Source organism: Grammomys surdaster, unplaced genomic scaffold (genome assembly GCF_004785775.1).
Source record: "Grammomys surdaster isolate TR1022 unplaced genomic scaffold, NIH_TR_1.0 364, whole genome shotgun sequence".
NCBI classification, from domain to species: Eukaryota; Metazoa; Chordata; class Mammalia; order Rodentia; family Muridae; genus Grammomys; species Grammomys surdaster.
Window position 1 is genome coordinate 204,427 of NW_021604783.1, and position 12,853 is coordinate 217,279.

General features: G+C 47.4%; 1 protein-coding gene across 1 annotated transcript in view; it reads right to left on the reverse strand.

The window, feature by feature from the left end:
- The window catches only part of LOC114631678 (protein shisa-6-like), a gene marked incomplete at its 3' end in the record, with an annotated part of 136,742 nt that extends 124,145 nt beyond the window's left edge, over nucleotides 1–12,597 (reverse strand). Inside the window, exon 1 of the mRNA XM_028780042.1 lies at nucleotides 11,951–12,597. Coding sequence (XP_028635875.1) covers nucleotides 11,951–12,597 — 647 coding nt within the window. The remainder of the gene's footprint in view (nucleotides 1–11,950) is intronic.
- Between the last annotated feature and the right edge of the window lie 256 nt (nucleotides 12,598–12,853).

The following is a 12,853-nucleotide window of genomic DNA, read 5'->3' on the forward strand; positions in this document are numbered from 1 at the left end:
GCAAAGACAGTGCATGTTCTTTTGCACTAGACCGTTGCAGATCAGATCATCTTTTGTCTGTCATACAAGGAAGCATCAAGATAAAGGCCCATAGAGAGCCAGAGGACCCACAATGGGAACAAATTCATGGAATTCTTCAGTGGCTTGGTTGGACAAACATATCAACCTGACTAAGCAAATATTTTCTATAAAGTATTTGGTTTCTTTTTCTTCTCTTTTTCTTCCTTTTTGCTTTTATCTATCCATCTTTTCCTTCTTTAAGGTAAGTATAAACACTATCATCATTTTCATGCTCTAGTAAATAATATTCATGTAAATGTTATTCAGTCAGTCATTCAGTAGTTTACATTATGCTGGGAACTCTTCTGATTTAACCAAATGAGACTGACACTTCCTGACCAGCCCTACTGATGGGACTTGCAACCAAAAAAAGTTATTTCCTTGAGCTTCCTTTTTAAATCAGCTTTCCCAAAGAACCCTTTGGATCATTAAGCTGAGTTTGAGTGGCAGGGATCCACGTATGGTTGCTGTGGTAGATAGATGGCCTCTGCATAGCTAGAGAGACTTAAAACCATGGTCCATGGGAAGACTCACAAATACGGATATCAATTCAAATGATGGATACTGAAGAGGTGATGGAGTGACTGCTGTCTTTGAGATGTTTTGCAGTCTTGTTAAGGTGAAGAGTCAGTTTGGGTTCCCCATGAACATCAACTAAAAATGCATTCTAAGAGAAGACCAGACTGTCTGCAGAATAGATGAATGAATGAATACTTACACCCCCAAAAGGAGAGGAGATGATGCCCAGGGGGAGAAGACTAAAAAAGCATTCTGAGTTCCTTTCTGCCAAAAGTATCTATAAGATAAACATGCTAAAACCAAGCATGCTTATGAGGCCATTTGCAGAGGACATTTTTGTCCTTCAACAAGGACTATAAGGTAAGAACACAGGAATGCATCAGGAAACGTGCATTCTCCTCCATTTCCAGGGATGCTGTGCTTTTAGCTGAAGAAGTCACCTGACCTGTTGTCCTGACTTTCCATGTGTACTGGGGTCAGAATGAGCCATAGAAGCCCATATCACTACAGTGTATTCTCCCTTATCCCACCCCCAGCTAATAGACCAGAGGGGCAAAAGGACTCACCAAGATCATGGAGATCGAGTGATGGAAGTGACTCCCTATCTTGACATTCAGAAAATGCTCCAAGGCAGGAGAAGATGGATGACAACCCCCAAATTAAGAGAAAAGAGCTCTGTTATCTGTCCCTGGAGAGCACATAAGCAGATGAAGGGGAGGATGTCAAAGTCCTTTATCTAGAAGAAGCAAGGATGCCAGCTGACTGCTTTCAGGAGGTGTGAAGCTGCCTCCTCAAACAGTAGTGTTGGGACAGAGATTTATGTACCCAAGGCCACTGAGCAAGACCCTCAAAAGGAACCCCTGTCCTCCCATAAATAGAGCAAGCTGTCTGAAGTTGACCTCTGGGACCCTTTCCTTGCAGGGTCAGCTGGCCATCCTACAGCTATGACAGTAAACAAACACTACTTCTCAAAGCTGAAAAAATTGTAGATTCTAAGAACAGGAGAAATGAGAAAAGAAACAAGAGAACATCTAAGCGAATCCCTAGTGGGAATTCAAAAGGCATTTTGAAGGGAGTTGAGCAACACTCATTCTATAGCAATTTGGGGAGGTGATACAGGAATAGAATTACCAAATGCTCACAGGATATAACTGTGTGTGCATGCACACACCTGGGCACAGTACTAAGGATTCCACCTAGGCCAATGCACACAAGGCAAGTGCTTTATTCCCAGCCATCTTTGACTTTTTAGTTTGAGATAGGGTCTCACTAAATTGCTCAAACTCACTCTACAGTCCAGGTAGGCCTTGAACTTGTGGTCTTCTGGTTTCTACTTCCAGAATAGATGAAAATGGGCCTAGGCCAGGGAATAACATTTTTATTGTTCCTTGAGCCATTATGGTGTTTTAAATGAAATTTAAAAATAATAAAATAAAATTGATCTTTAGAAGCTCCTTTATTGAATAGATATGAACAATTGACCCTTAGCATGCCAATTGTCTACCTGGCTGGCTCAGACAATCTGTCCTTCTCTAGAGTGTTTGTGCCCTGCACAGACTTGGCAGTCTTGCCTGAACTGTTAATCTGCTCATTTTAGCTTTCTATCAGACAGAGAAAGGAAAACACAACTTTGTCCTGGTCCAATTTGGATACATTTTGAATTAGTGGCATCTGAATCAATGCTATTTAATAAAGTCACAGTTAGATGGATTTAAGATGAAGAGCTGGAGGAAGTAGGGGTTAGAAAGACAAGGCAGAAGTGACCAGGAATCAAGAGAAGGAGAAATGGGAAAGTGGTGGTGGCAGAGGAGACATGGAAAGTCACAAGAAGGTATATTTTAATGATGTGATTTTAAAGAGAAGAAAAAAAACACATTGGATTCTTTACTTAAAGACATGATATTCTTCTTTGCAAATGCTCCAGGTTCCAGAGAAGAGGCACTTACTGCATGGACATGTGTCCTGGCTGTGAGTCATCTAAGCACAAATGACCTGTACTGGCTCCTGAAGCCTATGAGTTGCTACTCCCAGGACACTTCAGGCAGTTTTCTTGACATGGTAATAAGTCAGAGACAGCCAAGTAGGAGCACAACAGGAAGGAGTGCCCCACAGTCTTCCTCCTGTTCTGAAGCAGCACTGACATCTGGACTAGATTCCTGCCAGTCACTCCCTGGAGGTGGCTGGATGTGAGCCTCATTCATCCTCCAAAAGAGCAGCCAGTGTGAATTCACAACTCTCTCCTGCTCAAATCTGACCCTGACTCCAGAACTGGAAATACAAACAAACAAAAACTTCCCAACAACTGTCTCTTCCCTGCCCTCCCTCCCCTGAACCCATCTACTAAACCCAACAAAAGTCTTAAGCCTCAGGACCTAGGAAAGGAAGGGATGGAAGAGTTACAGAAGGCTTTCTCAGACTGTACCTAATGGTACATCCCATGGTCTAAGTTCTTCCTCGGGGAGTAGTTGGAATGCAGGAAGAGGGAGAACGGCAGAAACCACATTTCCCAGAAGAGGACATTTGGCTGAGAGAACAACAAACATGTCCAGAGGACAGGTGCCTGAGTAATGAGACTTTAATATAGAAGCTAATAGGAACAGGACATGAAACCAAATATCAAAAGCCCAGGGGATAACAAGCACGTTTGAGAAGGCTACAAAAAGCAAAGACTCTTGTACCATCTTTAGGGATCAGGGCCAAGGTTCTAGCCACCTAAAGCTTTGCTGGAGCTTTATCTCCCAGGGCACTTGGAGACAGGAGCAGCAGCTTTAGCCAAGGAGGATCCTGGGAGGGCAAAAAAAACTGGAAGGAAGCAAGAGGACCAAACCAGTGCTGTGCAGAGCTAGGTTTCTGGAGGCTACTGAAACAGCTTCCATGGCTAGTGACTCTGCTCCAGTAGCCCTGCTGTGATACTATAGACCAAGGATGTGGGCCCCAGCCCTTACTGGCTGACACTCAGACATAATAATAGCTGGAAGGCCACATCCCTGGCTGTGACTGTTAAGATGTCTCCGGATTCCTTCCTCCTCCTGTGCGCTCTCAGGTCAAGGAAGGGAGCAGAGGCTATAGAAGGAGCAAAGTCTGGAGTTAGCTCCGTTAGTGGGACAGAAGTGAAGAAGGATAGCTCAAATGGGCATGGGAGAGTTGGCTGCAGCTCTCCTGCATGTACAGCACCGCGTGTTATAAATGAGGAAGGGGGGGGGGTGGAGAGGGACTGTGATAAATGGACCTGTTAGCAAGCTACAGTCTCAGTAATTAAAACTGGGGGGTGCTCTGAGGTCCATCCTCTCCCTAGACCTCATCTTTCCTCCACTTCCTAGCTCCTCTCATCTCTCTCCCAGCCTACGACTCATGCTCAATTGCCCAGGGCTTCCTTCTGAACCACACAGGGGGGTTGGGTTCTTTTTGTTTTCTCCTCAATGAACTTCAAGGTTCCATCTCCCTTCTTACACATCCTTATACGCCTTCACTATCTCAGCCGACAGTATCCACACTTGAAACAAAACACTCTCACTGCTCTGGGCCCCTCTGTACCCCACATGCAGTCTAAGTAGAGGTGTTACTAGCCCTGGATGAGAGGTCACTGACCCTATCGTCCTTTATGGTGAGAAGTCATCCCAGGGACAGGTAGAGGAGCTGCTTTCTTATGCATTTGGGGGGATCTCTGATTCTGTCAGAAAGGGGGAAGACAGCTGTTTTTCTGAACTCTAAAGGAAGATGGAGATAAATAACACACTGGTAGCCTGGCCTTGGGCAAGTCATTATGCTTCTCTGAGTAGGCTTCCTCATCTGTAAAATAGGGCTCTATACTCTGGAGGCTGAGGGCTAGGGGTGCAGTGAGACTTGGCTTGGCAAATGTAGAACAGCACACCTGGTGCATAGTAAGTTTTGAAGGCCAGACACTATTGCTTGAGAGCTCATCCAACTGAAACTTCAGGGTCTCATAGCTTTCCAGAGTTTCACAGATGATGGAAAAGTGGAGTTCCTCGCAGGAAGAACTCCTACCTTTTGATCCCCACTGTCCAAGTTCATAGTGGAACAGACTCCCTCAAGGGTGTTTAAAAGAGGCCTTCACATAAATTTGAGGGGCCATGGGCGTGATACATATGCTCAGGCCCCCACTTTCCCCTAACCACTGACTGAGATTGGGGGAAAATACTTATCTGCAACAGCATAGTCATGACTGACTCAACTTCATAGACTATAGTGAGTGCCTTCCTGCCCCTACTTCTTCATTCAGCCAGCCCACTCTGGCCCCAAACCAATCCTATCCCATTAATATTTATTTGGGGAGCATGAGAAGAAGGTAGTCATAAAGAATGGTTATTACGAATCTTCTAGAAATGCTGTGGCAGCCTCACCTCCACAGATCTGCAAATATCTATGCAATCTGACCCAAGTGGTAACCCCATCTGAATACAGAACTACAGAGGCAGCTTTGTGACAGAGAGCAGAGGGCAGGGAATAAGGGGCTCTGATCCCAGGTTTCCTCTCCGCATGCATCCCAAAGAAACTGGGTCCCTTTACCCTCAATATCAAAGCAGGAAGCTAAATTGAGCGATCTGTCTACTATTTTATGCAGAAATGTGGGACATTCTTTTTTTCCACCCTTTTTGAGCAGTTATCTGAAATGTTTGATGCATATTCAACTCCTTTCTTTTGTCTTCTTTCCCAACTATCCCACAGCTTGCCCGGCACACTGCTGTCACTTGAAACTGGTCTAGCCTAAGAGGAACTTATCTTCCCATGTGAGGAGCAGCCCTGTCCGAATGGTTATGGCAGGTGAGGAGGTCTGTCCTCCTCTGGTCCTTCCTGCCTTTCGAAATCGTAGAAATGGTCCTCCTAGCAGCTCTCATTAGAGAAGGCACTGTGGTTTCCCATCACTTTGTCCATTCATCAATCTGACCCATGATTTATTACTGCTTAAACAAACTAGATCTCTCTGGGAGGCTGACAATATGTTGTGGTTACAGAAAGTCAATGACACTGGACATAGTCTCAAAATATTTCCAAGAGAAGTACTAGGGAGCATTTATAGAAGAAGAATCAGCACATGGCCTCTCCAGGAAACAGCTTGGAAAGAGAATTCAATATACACAGACACCCCAGTTCTTTCATAGAGAGGGTCTGCCCCCAAGCATCATGTCATACAGATTCATCTCGTATAACGATGGGCCCAAACTTTCAGCTCCACTGGCTGATGGTTTCTTGATCCAGGGCAGAGAATTGTCTCTTGTGTCTCAAAGGGTGCTGTTACATACACCTAGAGGGTAATTCTGACAGACAGACAGACAGACAGACAGACACACACACACACACACACACACACACACACACACACCATGCAGATCTTCACTGACATGATAAGTCTCAGCGACTTCTCCCACCTCCAGGTGAGAGCAGAAGCACTCAGAGCCACGTTTTTAATTTCAGACTTCTACCCACACTGTTATTCAATGTTTCCTTGCCCTGGTCCACCCTCCTTTGGCATATGCTGCATTTTCCTTCTTCAACAGTTTGCATTACTCACATCTTATTAAGGGATTATGCTTAGATCAGGTTATTGCCCTTTAGAAAAGAACGTGGAGAAACTGTATAAAAAGACCGACCAGGGACGATTGTGAGAAATTCTGTTGGTGGATGGAACACAGAGGCCAGCCAGCAAGACTCAAGAGCTAGAACACAGGGAAGGGAGTGAGAAAAACAAAAACAAACAAACAAAAAGCAAACAAACAAAAAAACCCCACCACCTGTCACTCACATCTCCAGCTACCTAAAAGTTATTTGTTGATGACTAAGAACCAAGCATAAAGCAATGCTTTGATGAAGAAGAAGAGGAGACTGAGCCTGGCTCTAGGGTCTGGACACTGGGGCTTTCAGCCAAAGCTAACTCAAGTAACAGCTGGAACATGTGTCACTGTGACCTATGTTCTGTTGATTTCAAGTGGCTCACTTATAAAATTACAGAGTTAAATTGCCTGTAGGAATAAGCCCATGATTCTGTACCTGATGGAAAAATAATAGAATCTGTTAGTCTGCCTTTACCGAAGACCTTGATTTCACTTGTAGAAAAATTAAAAACCAAAAATAAAGATAAGAAATAGAGTTAACAATCTGCCTTGACTGCTTTTACAATAGACCTACTAGAGGCTCAAGGCCATAGGCCTTGGACCCTGTTAGGATTGGCTGGTAAACTCTCCACACCCAGCCTTCTTCCCCCTCTAAATATCTGCCAACAAGAACAATACAAATAGGAGGTCATGAATGTAACTCAGGGAAAAATAATTAACTTGAGTTTTTCAAAGTCAAGTAAAAAGGATCAGAATCACCACAGAAGGTGTATTTGAGAAGAAGGTAGCCTAGGCCCTGTGTATCCCAGTAAGAATCCCTCTCCACCCGTGAGACATCTTACACAGCCAGAACGGCAAACCATGATTTTGTAATTTCACAAAACATATATTGCCAAGGAACTTGACAAATCTGTAAGGCAAAGTACATTTGGGTTTAATGATTTCAGATGCAGGCTATTTAGAAATTTGAGTAGACAGGTTGGACATAGGGAAGAAGGAAGCTGGCAACTGTCATACACAGCAACAGAGAGCTAACTCCAACATGCAGTAGGTAAAGGCTATTCCGGGCTATGAAGATTAAGACCTAAATAATACCCTTCCAGGCCCTTGAAAAATCACCGAATGCAACTAGATGGGGAAAGTTCTTTTAGGTATCACTGTCTTTTTTATTCCAGTATGTAGGCATGACTGTCTGTCTATCTGCCTGGGATAATTGACCTCTTTCAATCATTGCACATTTCAGATGTCTTAACTGAGGCTTTCTGCACAATTGATCCAAACCAACACCCCAGTCAATGCAATCTCTCCTTCAGGTCAGCTGAAAACAATAAATTACATTTTGTCTTCTGTAAGTCCCTTAGGAGACTAGAACTATGAGAAAGCTCTTGGTTTCTAAGCAGCACATTCCTTAAGATGAATGTACACTGAGACGGGGCAGGGTGGGGCAGATGTGCAAGTCTTCTGAGCTTGAGAACAGTGCAGAAAAGAAACATGAAGACAGTGAGCAGCAAGACTCCAGAGTGTTGTCAAGGTCTCAGGTTTGTTGAAGACCATTTGCATGGCTGTGCTGCTAAAAGCAAGAATGAAGCCTGTTAGCTTGAGTGTCAACAAAGTGTGCTTTGGAGTTTGAACAATTGCTTACCCTCTTAAGGTGAGCAGGCTCATTTGCAGTGTATCCACAAACATCCAAGAGCCATAACAAAACCATGCCTGTGGGAGGGTCTATGGTGCCGCTCTGTCGCTTCCGTGATAACCATCAACCTTTTATCCAATCTCTTTCTTAGTTTTGTTATCGTCTTTCTGCCTTCCTGGGGTCCTGGCCCTAACCTTCCTTCATAAAGCTTTTGAAATTTCTTAGCTTTCCCTATGTACACTTTTTTTTAAACTCACAGGGAAAGGGAAACACAAAAAGGGTAAAGAATTTCAGCCCAAGGCAAGATTTATTTTTCCCCTTTCCTTCCAACCTTGTGTATTTGGAGGGTTTTTATTTATTTATTTATTTTGAAAAAAACAAAACCAAGCTGGCTCTGTTCAGATCAATTCATTATGGAGAGCTCACGTCTAAAACTGGAGTATTTGAGAGGATTTGACAGTTTGTCTCCTGGTATTCAGAAAGAGTTCTTTACTTGCTCAGCTCTGGAGTGGTCCTGTTGTGGCAATGTTGGCCTGAAACAGAAAGCAGAGCTCTCCTGGCTTGTAATTGACATCCAGACAGAGAAAAGGCAAAGCAAAGTTTTTCCTGGCCTACTGTAGAAATCAGAAAGTTAATCTGGAGAGCGACTCTGGATGAGTTACCTCCTAATATCCTCCTCTTCTCCTGATGACATATACCCCGGCTCTGCTTCTCTGAGCATCCTCCCATCTTCCCTGCCTACCTTCCATCATACTCCCAGCCCTGCACAGGCACCTCTGACTTCACCAACTGTGTCTACAGAATACCTCCCTAACCCATCTGTTAATTAGCCACTTTAAAAAGGAGCCACACGGTTCCTCCTTAGAGCGATTCCCATCTCTGAGACATTAATGAATCAGCTCACGGTGAGGATGAAGAATAGGTTTGGATATGTTGGATGTGAGACAGCTAAGGGCAGAACAGAATGTCAAAAGGGGCCAGGCTCCTAGGCTGTATGCTGGGCAGAGCCCATACTCCTGGAGGACATAGCCATCATTCTCTAGGCACACAGCCCCAGGTAACAACCTCAGGGACACTCAGGAAACAGGACAATCAAGGGATGGCTGTGCTTCCAGCCTTAATCTGGGAAGTTCTAAAGCAGGGCTGAGAAAAGGATATAGTTTCTGATAGAACTGGTGTTCCAGCCTGGAAGGTGAGACACTCTCATCCAGATCTAACATCACTTTCTCCTCCCCAGAGCCCAAACAGCTGGATATAGGTGTGTTCCCATCATTCCCACAGGTCTGTCTCTTAGAATCCCCAAAGAGTTGGCTATCTCCCCTCCAGACACTGACTGGAATCATGCTAGCAAGGGCTAATCACTTCTAGAAAAAGCAAAATCTGTTCTTCCCCACAAGGGAGGGAGAGATGCAAGATCCATGAGGAATACACATGCGGATGGCAAGCAGAGGGCTGCCTAGCCTGCAAGCACCAAGGCAGAGCAGATGGCCTATCCCTCTCCCATCTTTTCTTAAACTCCCACAATATCCCCTTGAAGTGGGACTTTCCTCCCTGAAACTTCCTCAGACTCAGGACCGCTTGCCCCAGGGCAGGAAGGGTCCAAGTCTGCCTATCTTCAGGGAGACTCACACATTGCAACAGCTCTGTTCTCCCTTTCAGTGAGGACTCATCTCGGCTTCACTACTTCAAAAAGCATGGTGCTGAAGCACATCCAATCTCCCTACTAAACCTCTCTGATCATGAACATCCTTGTTTCTCCCCACTTTCCCTAGGAAAAACTCATTACTGTGAATACATATCTTTTACAACACCACCCTTTCCCCCTACCTTGCCTCTCTTAACAACACAGAATACACAACTCCCCATCCCTCCCCAGGTGTGGCAAGCAATGACTTCTGAGGTATAATCAGAGGAAGATAAGTCCCCTCCCACTGGAGCCCAGAGGAGCCTGTGAGAGTGATATGGACATTCACCCTGACACACTGGGAAGGTAAAGGTCTAGGTGATATGCTACCTTGCCAGAACTGAAAAAGAAGTACCTTAACCTACTCAAGGTCAGTCCTGAGTGTCCTTAATGACCACTGGCCTCCTAACCCCAGCCCCCGCCTTCTCACCAATAGTACTGATAAGCATTGTCCCCTATCCACCAAGTACCAGAATGATGGTTTCCGAAGTACCCATCAGGCGAGGCTGCAGCTGCTGGAGAGGTGCTGTGAACTGAATGAAATCAGGAGGTGAATTTGAGGGAGAAACATCGTTTATTTACATAAAGATCTGAGGCCTGAAATTCAGCTCTTTCCCCACGATTCACTCTCTCCTTCTCCCAACCTCAGAAACTGCTCCCCCCCCCCCAAATTGAGACAGAGAGAATGTGTGGGGAAGAAGAGGGAAACACCAAGAACAAGTGACTTCTCCAGAACCGCATGGCAATGTCGAATTAATCTCTGAGGCCACAACCTTATCAACACAGGCAGTGTTAAACAAACTGAATAAGGCATGGAGGGGGGGGGGTAGAGGAGGCAGGGAGGAACCCTGAGAGATATTTGTGGGAATCAACTAGAAAGTGGTGAGAGTCAGAGCGTGGGTTTACTGAGATAAGACAGGAAAGAGAAGATGAGTCTCTGAGTCCTGGGTCAGAGGTAACACATGAGGAACAATGCACATCTGCTTCAGAAAGGCCCCTGCCCCTGAGTCGTTCTTTGCTTTGCAGACTGAGTCAGGAGAGAATTCACTGCCAGACCAAACAAACTCCTAGGAAGTGGTGTCTTGCTCTTATTTTGTTCACAGTGCCCATCTTCTACATAGCAAGGCATGGAAACCACAGACTATTGCTCACAGCCTAGTTCCAGTCCAAGGAGATGCTGAGAAAGATGTGAGAGTAAAGACCGTGATGGCAAGGTCAGGTAATGAGGGGTTAAGAAGGAAGGGATGCTCCCTCTAGAGTGTACCCAAGTCTAGTCCGTGTCATCTTCGCTCAACACCCACTAGATCAGAGGGGGAAGGGCAGGCAGAATCAGCTCTTCCAGCATGCCTAGAAATTTCTGCCTGCCTTCCTCTTTTCAGCAAGGTTGGGGTGATTAATGTTCAGAGCAGTGACAGGGAGGAGGTTTTCAAACCGTGGATATAATAAGCAATGTGCAGACAAGAGCTAAAGGTGGATGGACCAGGCCAGGCTTGGTGGGTCAACTCACAAGCAGTGGGCTGGGGGCTGGGCCTGGGAACTAGGGCAATGCCCACTCTGTGTGCCAGAAATGGAAGTGTTTCCTGGGGCAGGGCTTTCATTGAAGCCACATCCAACCATTCATCTTCACGGGGGACGCTGGAAGCACAGCTGACTTCGCATCCTCTGCCTGTGCAGTTCCTAAAGGAGAGGCTGGGCTCCTGTTGTCCCTTTGGCTTTGACTTTCCAATGATCTCCCTGGGAGCCAGAGACACGGGTGGGAGAAAATCAGAGTGGGACTGTGGACTATCAGGTTTTCAGCTCCTGTTAGCCATTTTAGAAGGGGACAGTCCCCACGGCCTTTACCATGTGTGCAGTAAAAGATGGCCTGAATGCTATAGTAGTGTTAACTCAGGGAAGTCTGCCTTGGGAGAAGTCCTCCAGCCTCATCAAGAAAGACAAGCACCCCACTGGAAGACCTATACTCTGTGCTTGCTCTGTCAAGGAGAACCTTCTCCCCAGCAGAGGTAACCACCTTTTCCGCGCCATCCTGCACTTAACACCTGGGAACAATAACCATCTCGCTATTCTTTTCTGTGAGGTGCCCACACTGCTCTGTTCTTTATATGAAAGTGACACTCCAGTTTAAATAAATAAATAAATAAATAAACAAACAAGCAAAAAACTAAGTACAGTACAGCCCATAGTAAAGTGTCCACGCACTATGAAAAACCGAGCCCGGGGATTGGGAAATTGGTGGCATTCTTATCCTTGAACATCATGAACTCTGTTGATTGGTACTTTGGGTTGCAAATCCCTCTAACGCCAAAAGCACACCTAGCTGCTTCCTACGGAATGCGGGAGAGCCTATGCTCCTAAAGGAAGCAACGGTGGAAGTGACTCAGAAGGGGAGAAGTAGTAAGCGTGAAGAGGACAGGGCCAGGGGGCTATGTTAAGAAGGGGGCGAGGCCTGGGGACCCGAAGTAGGCACCCAGTAGCGCCTCTCACCTGTGGATGTTCATCTCTCGCGGAGGGCGGTGGGCCTTGTCATAGGAGACCTTGGCGAAGACGCCCGCCACGATGACGAAGGCGATCACCCCGCAAGTGATGTAGACGGTGAAGTTGGTCTTGTCCTTCTCCGGGTCGTACTTGTTCTCGGGTCCCGGCGACACTACCTTGGTGCTGGGCGTCTGCACCCATACCGGGCTTTGGTAGTTGGTGCACTGGCGCTGGTCCAGCTTCTCGTGGCGCTTCTTACAGCAGAAGCGATAGTAGCAGGTGCCGCAGCAGTACAGGTAGCCGCTCTCGCTGTTGTTGCACTCGAACTCCTTGTCGTATTGGCCGCTCACGTCGTAGTAGCCCCAGCACGTCTCGTAAGTAACAGTCGCGCTGGCCGCCGCCGCTGCCACTGCTGCGGACTGTCCCCGCCGGCTGCCGGCCTCCGGGACGCCGGACGCCCGGGCGGTGCTGTTGAGCTCGCGGTCGCCTCGGGCCAGGGCGCCCCCGGCACGCCGACCTCCGACGGCTCCCGCGCTCAGGGTCCGGTTAGCGGCGCGGCCGCGGGCGGCGTCTGCGCCGGGCGGCAGGTGCAGGGACGCGAGCGACAGCAGCAGCGACAGCAACAGAGGAGGCAGCAGGAGGCGGCGCAGCGCCATGGCGGGGCCGGGCGGGAGGGCACGAGCGGACGCGGGCTGCAGGCCGCTGCCCCGGAGGTTGGCCGGGCTCCGAGGGCGGCCGCGCGGGCTGGGAAGGCGAGGCGGACCGGTCAGCGGCGGGGAGATGGCGCCATCGAGGCGCGGGCGGCGGCGGGAGCGCACGGAGCGGCAGGGCGCGGGCTGCGCGGGGCTCTCAGGCTGCGCGCCGGCTCCGCGCTCCCCCTGCGGGCTCCGCGCGCCTGGCGGGCAGCCCCAT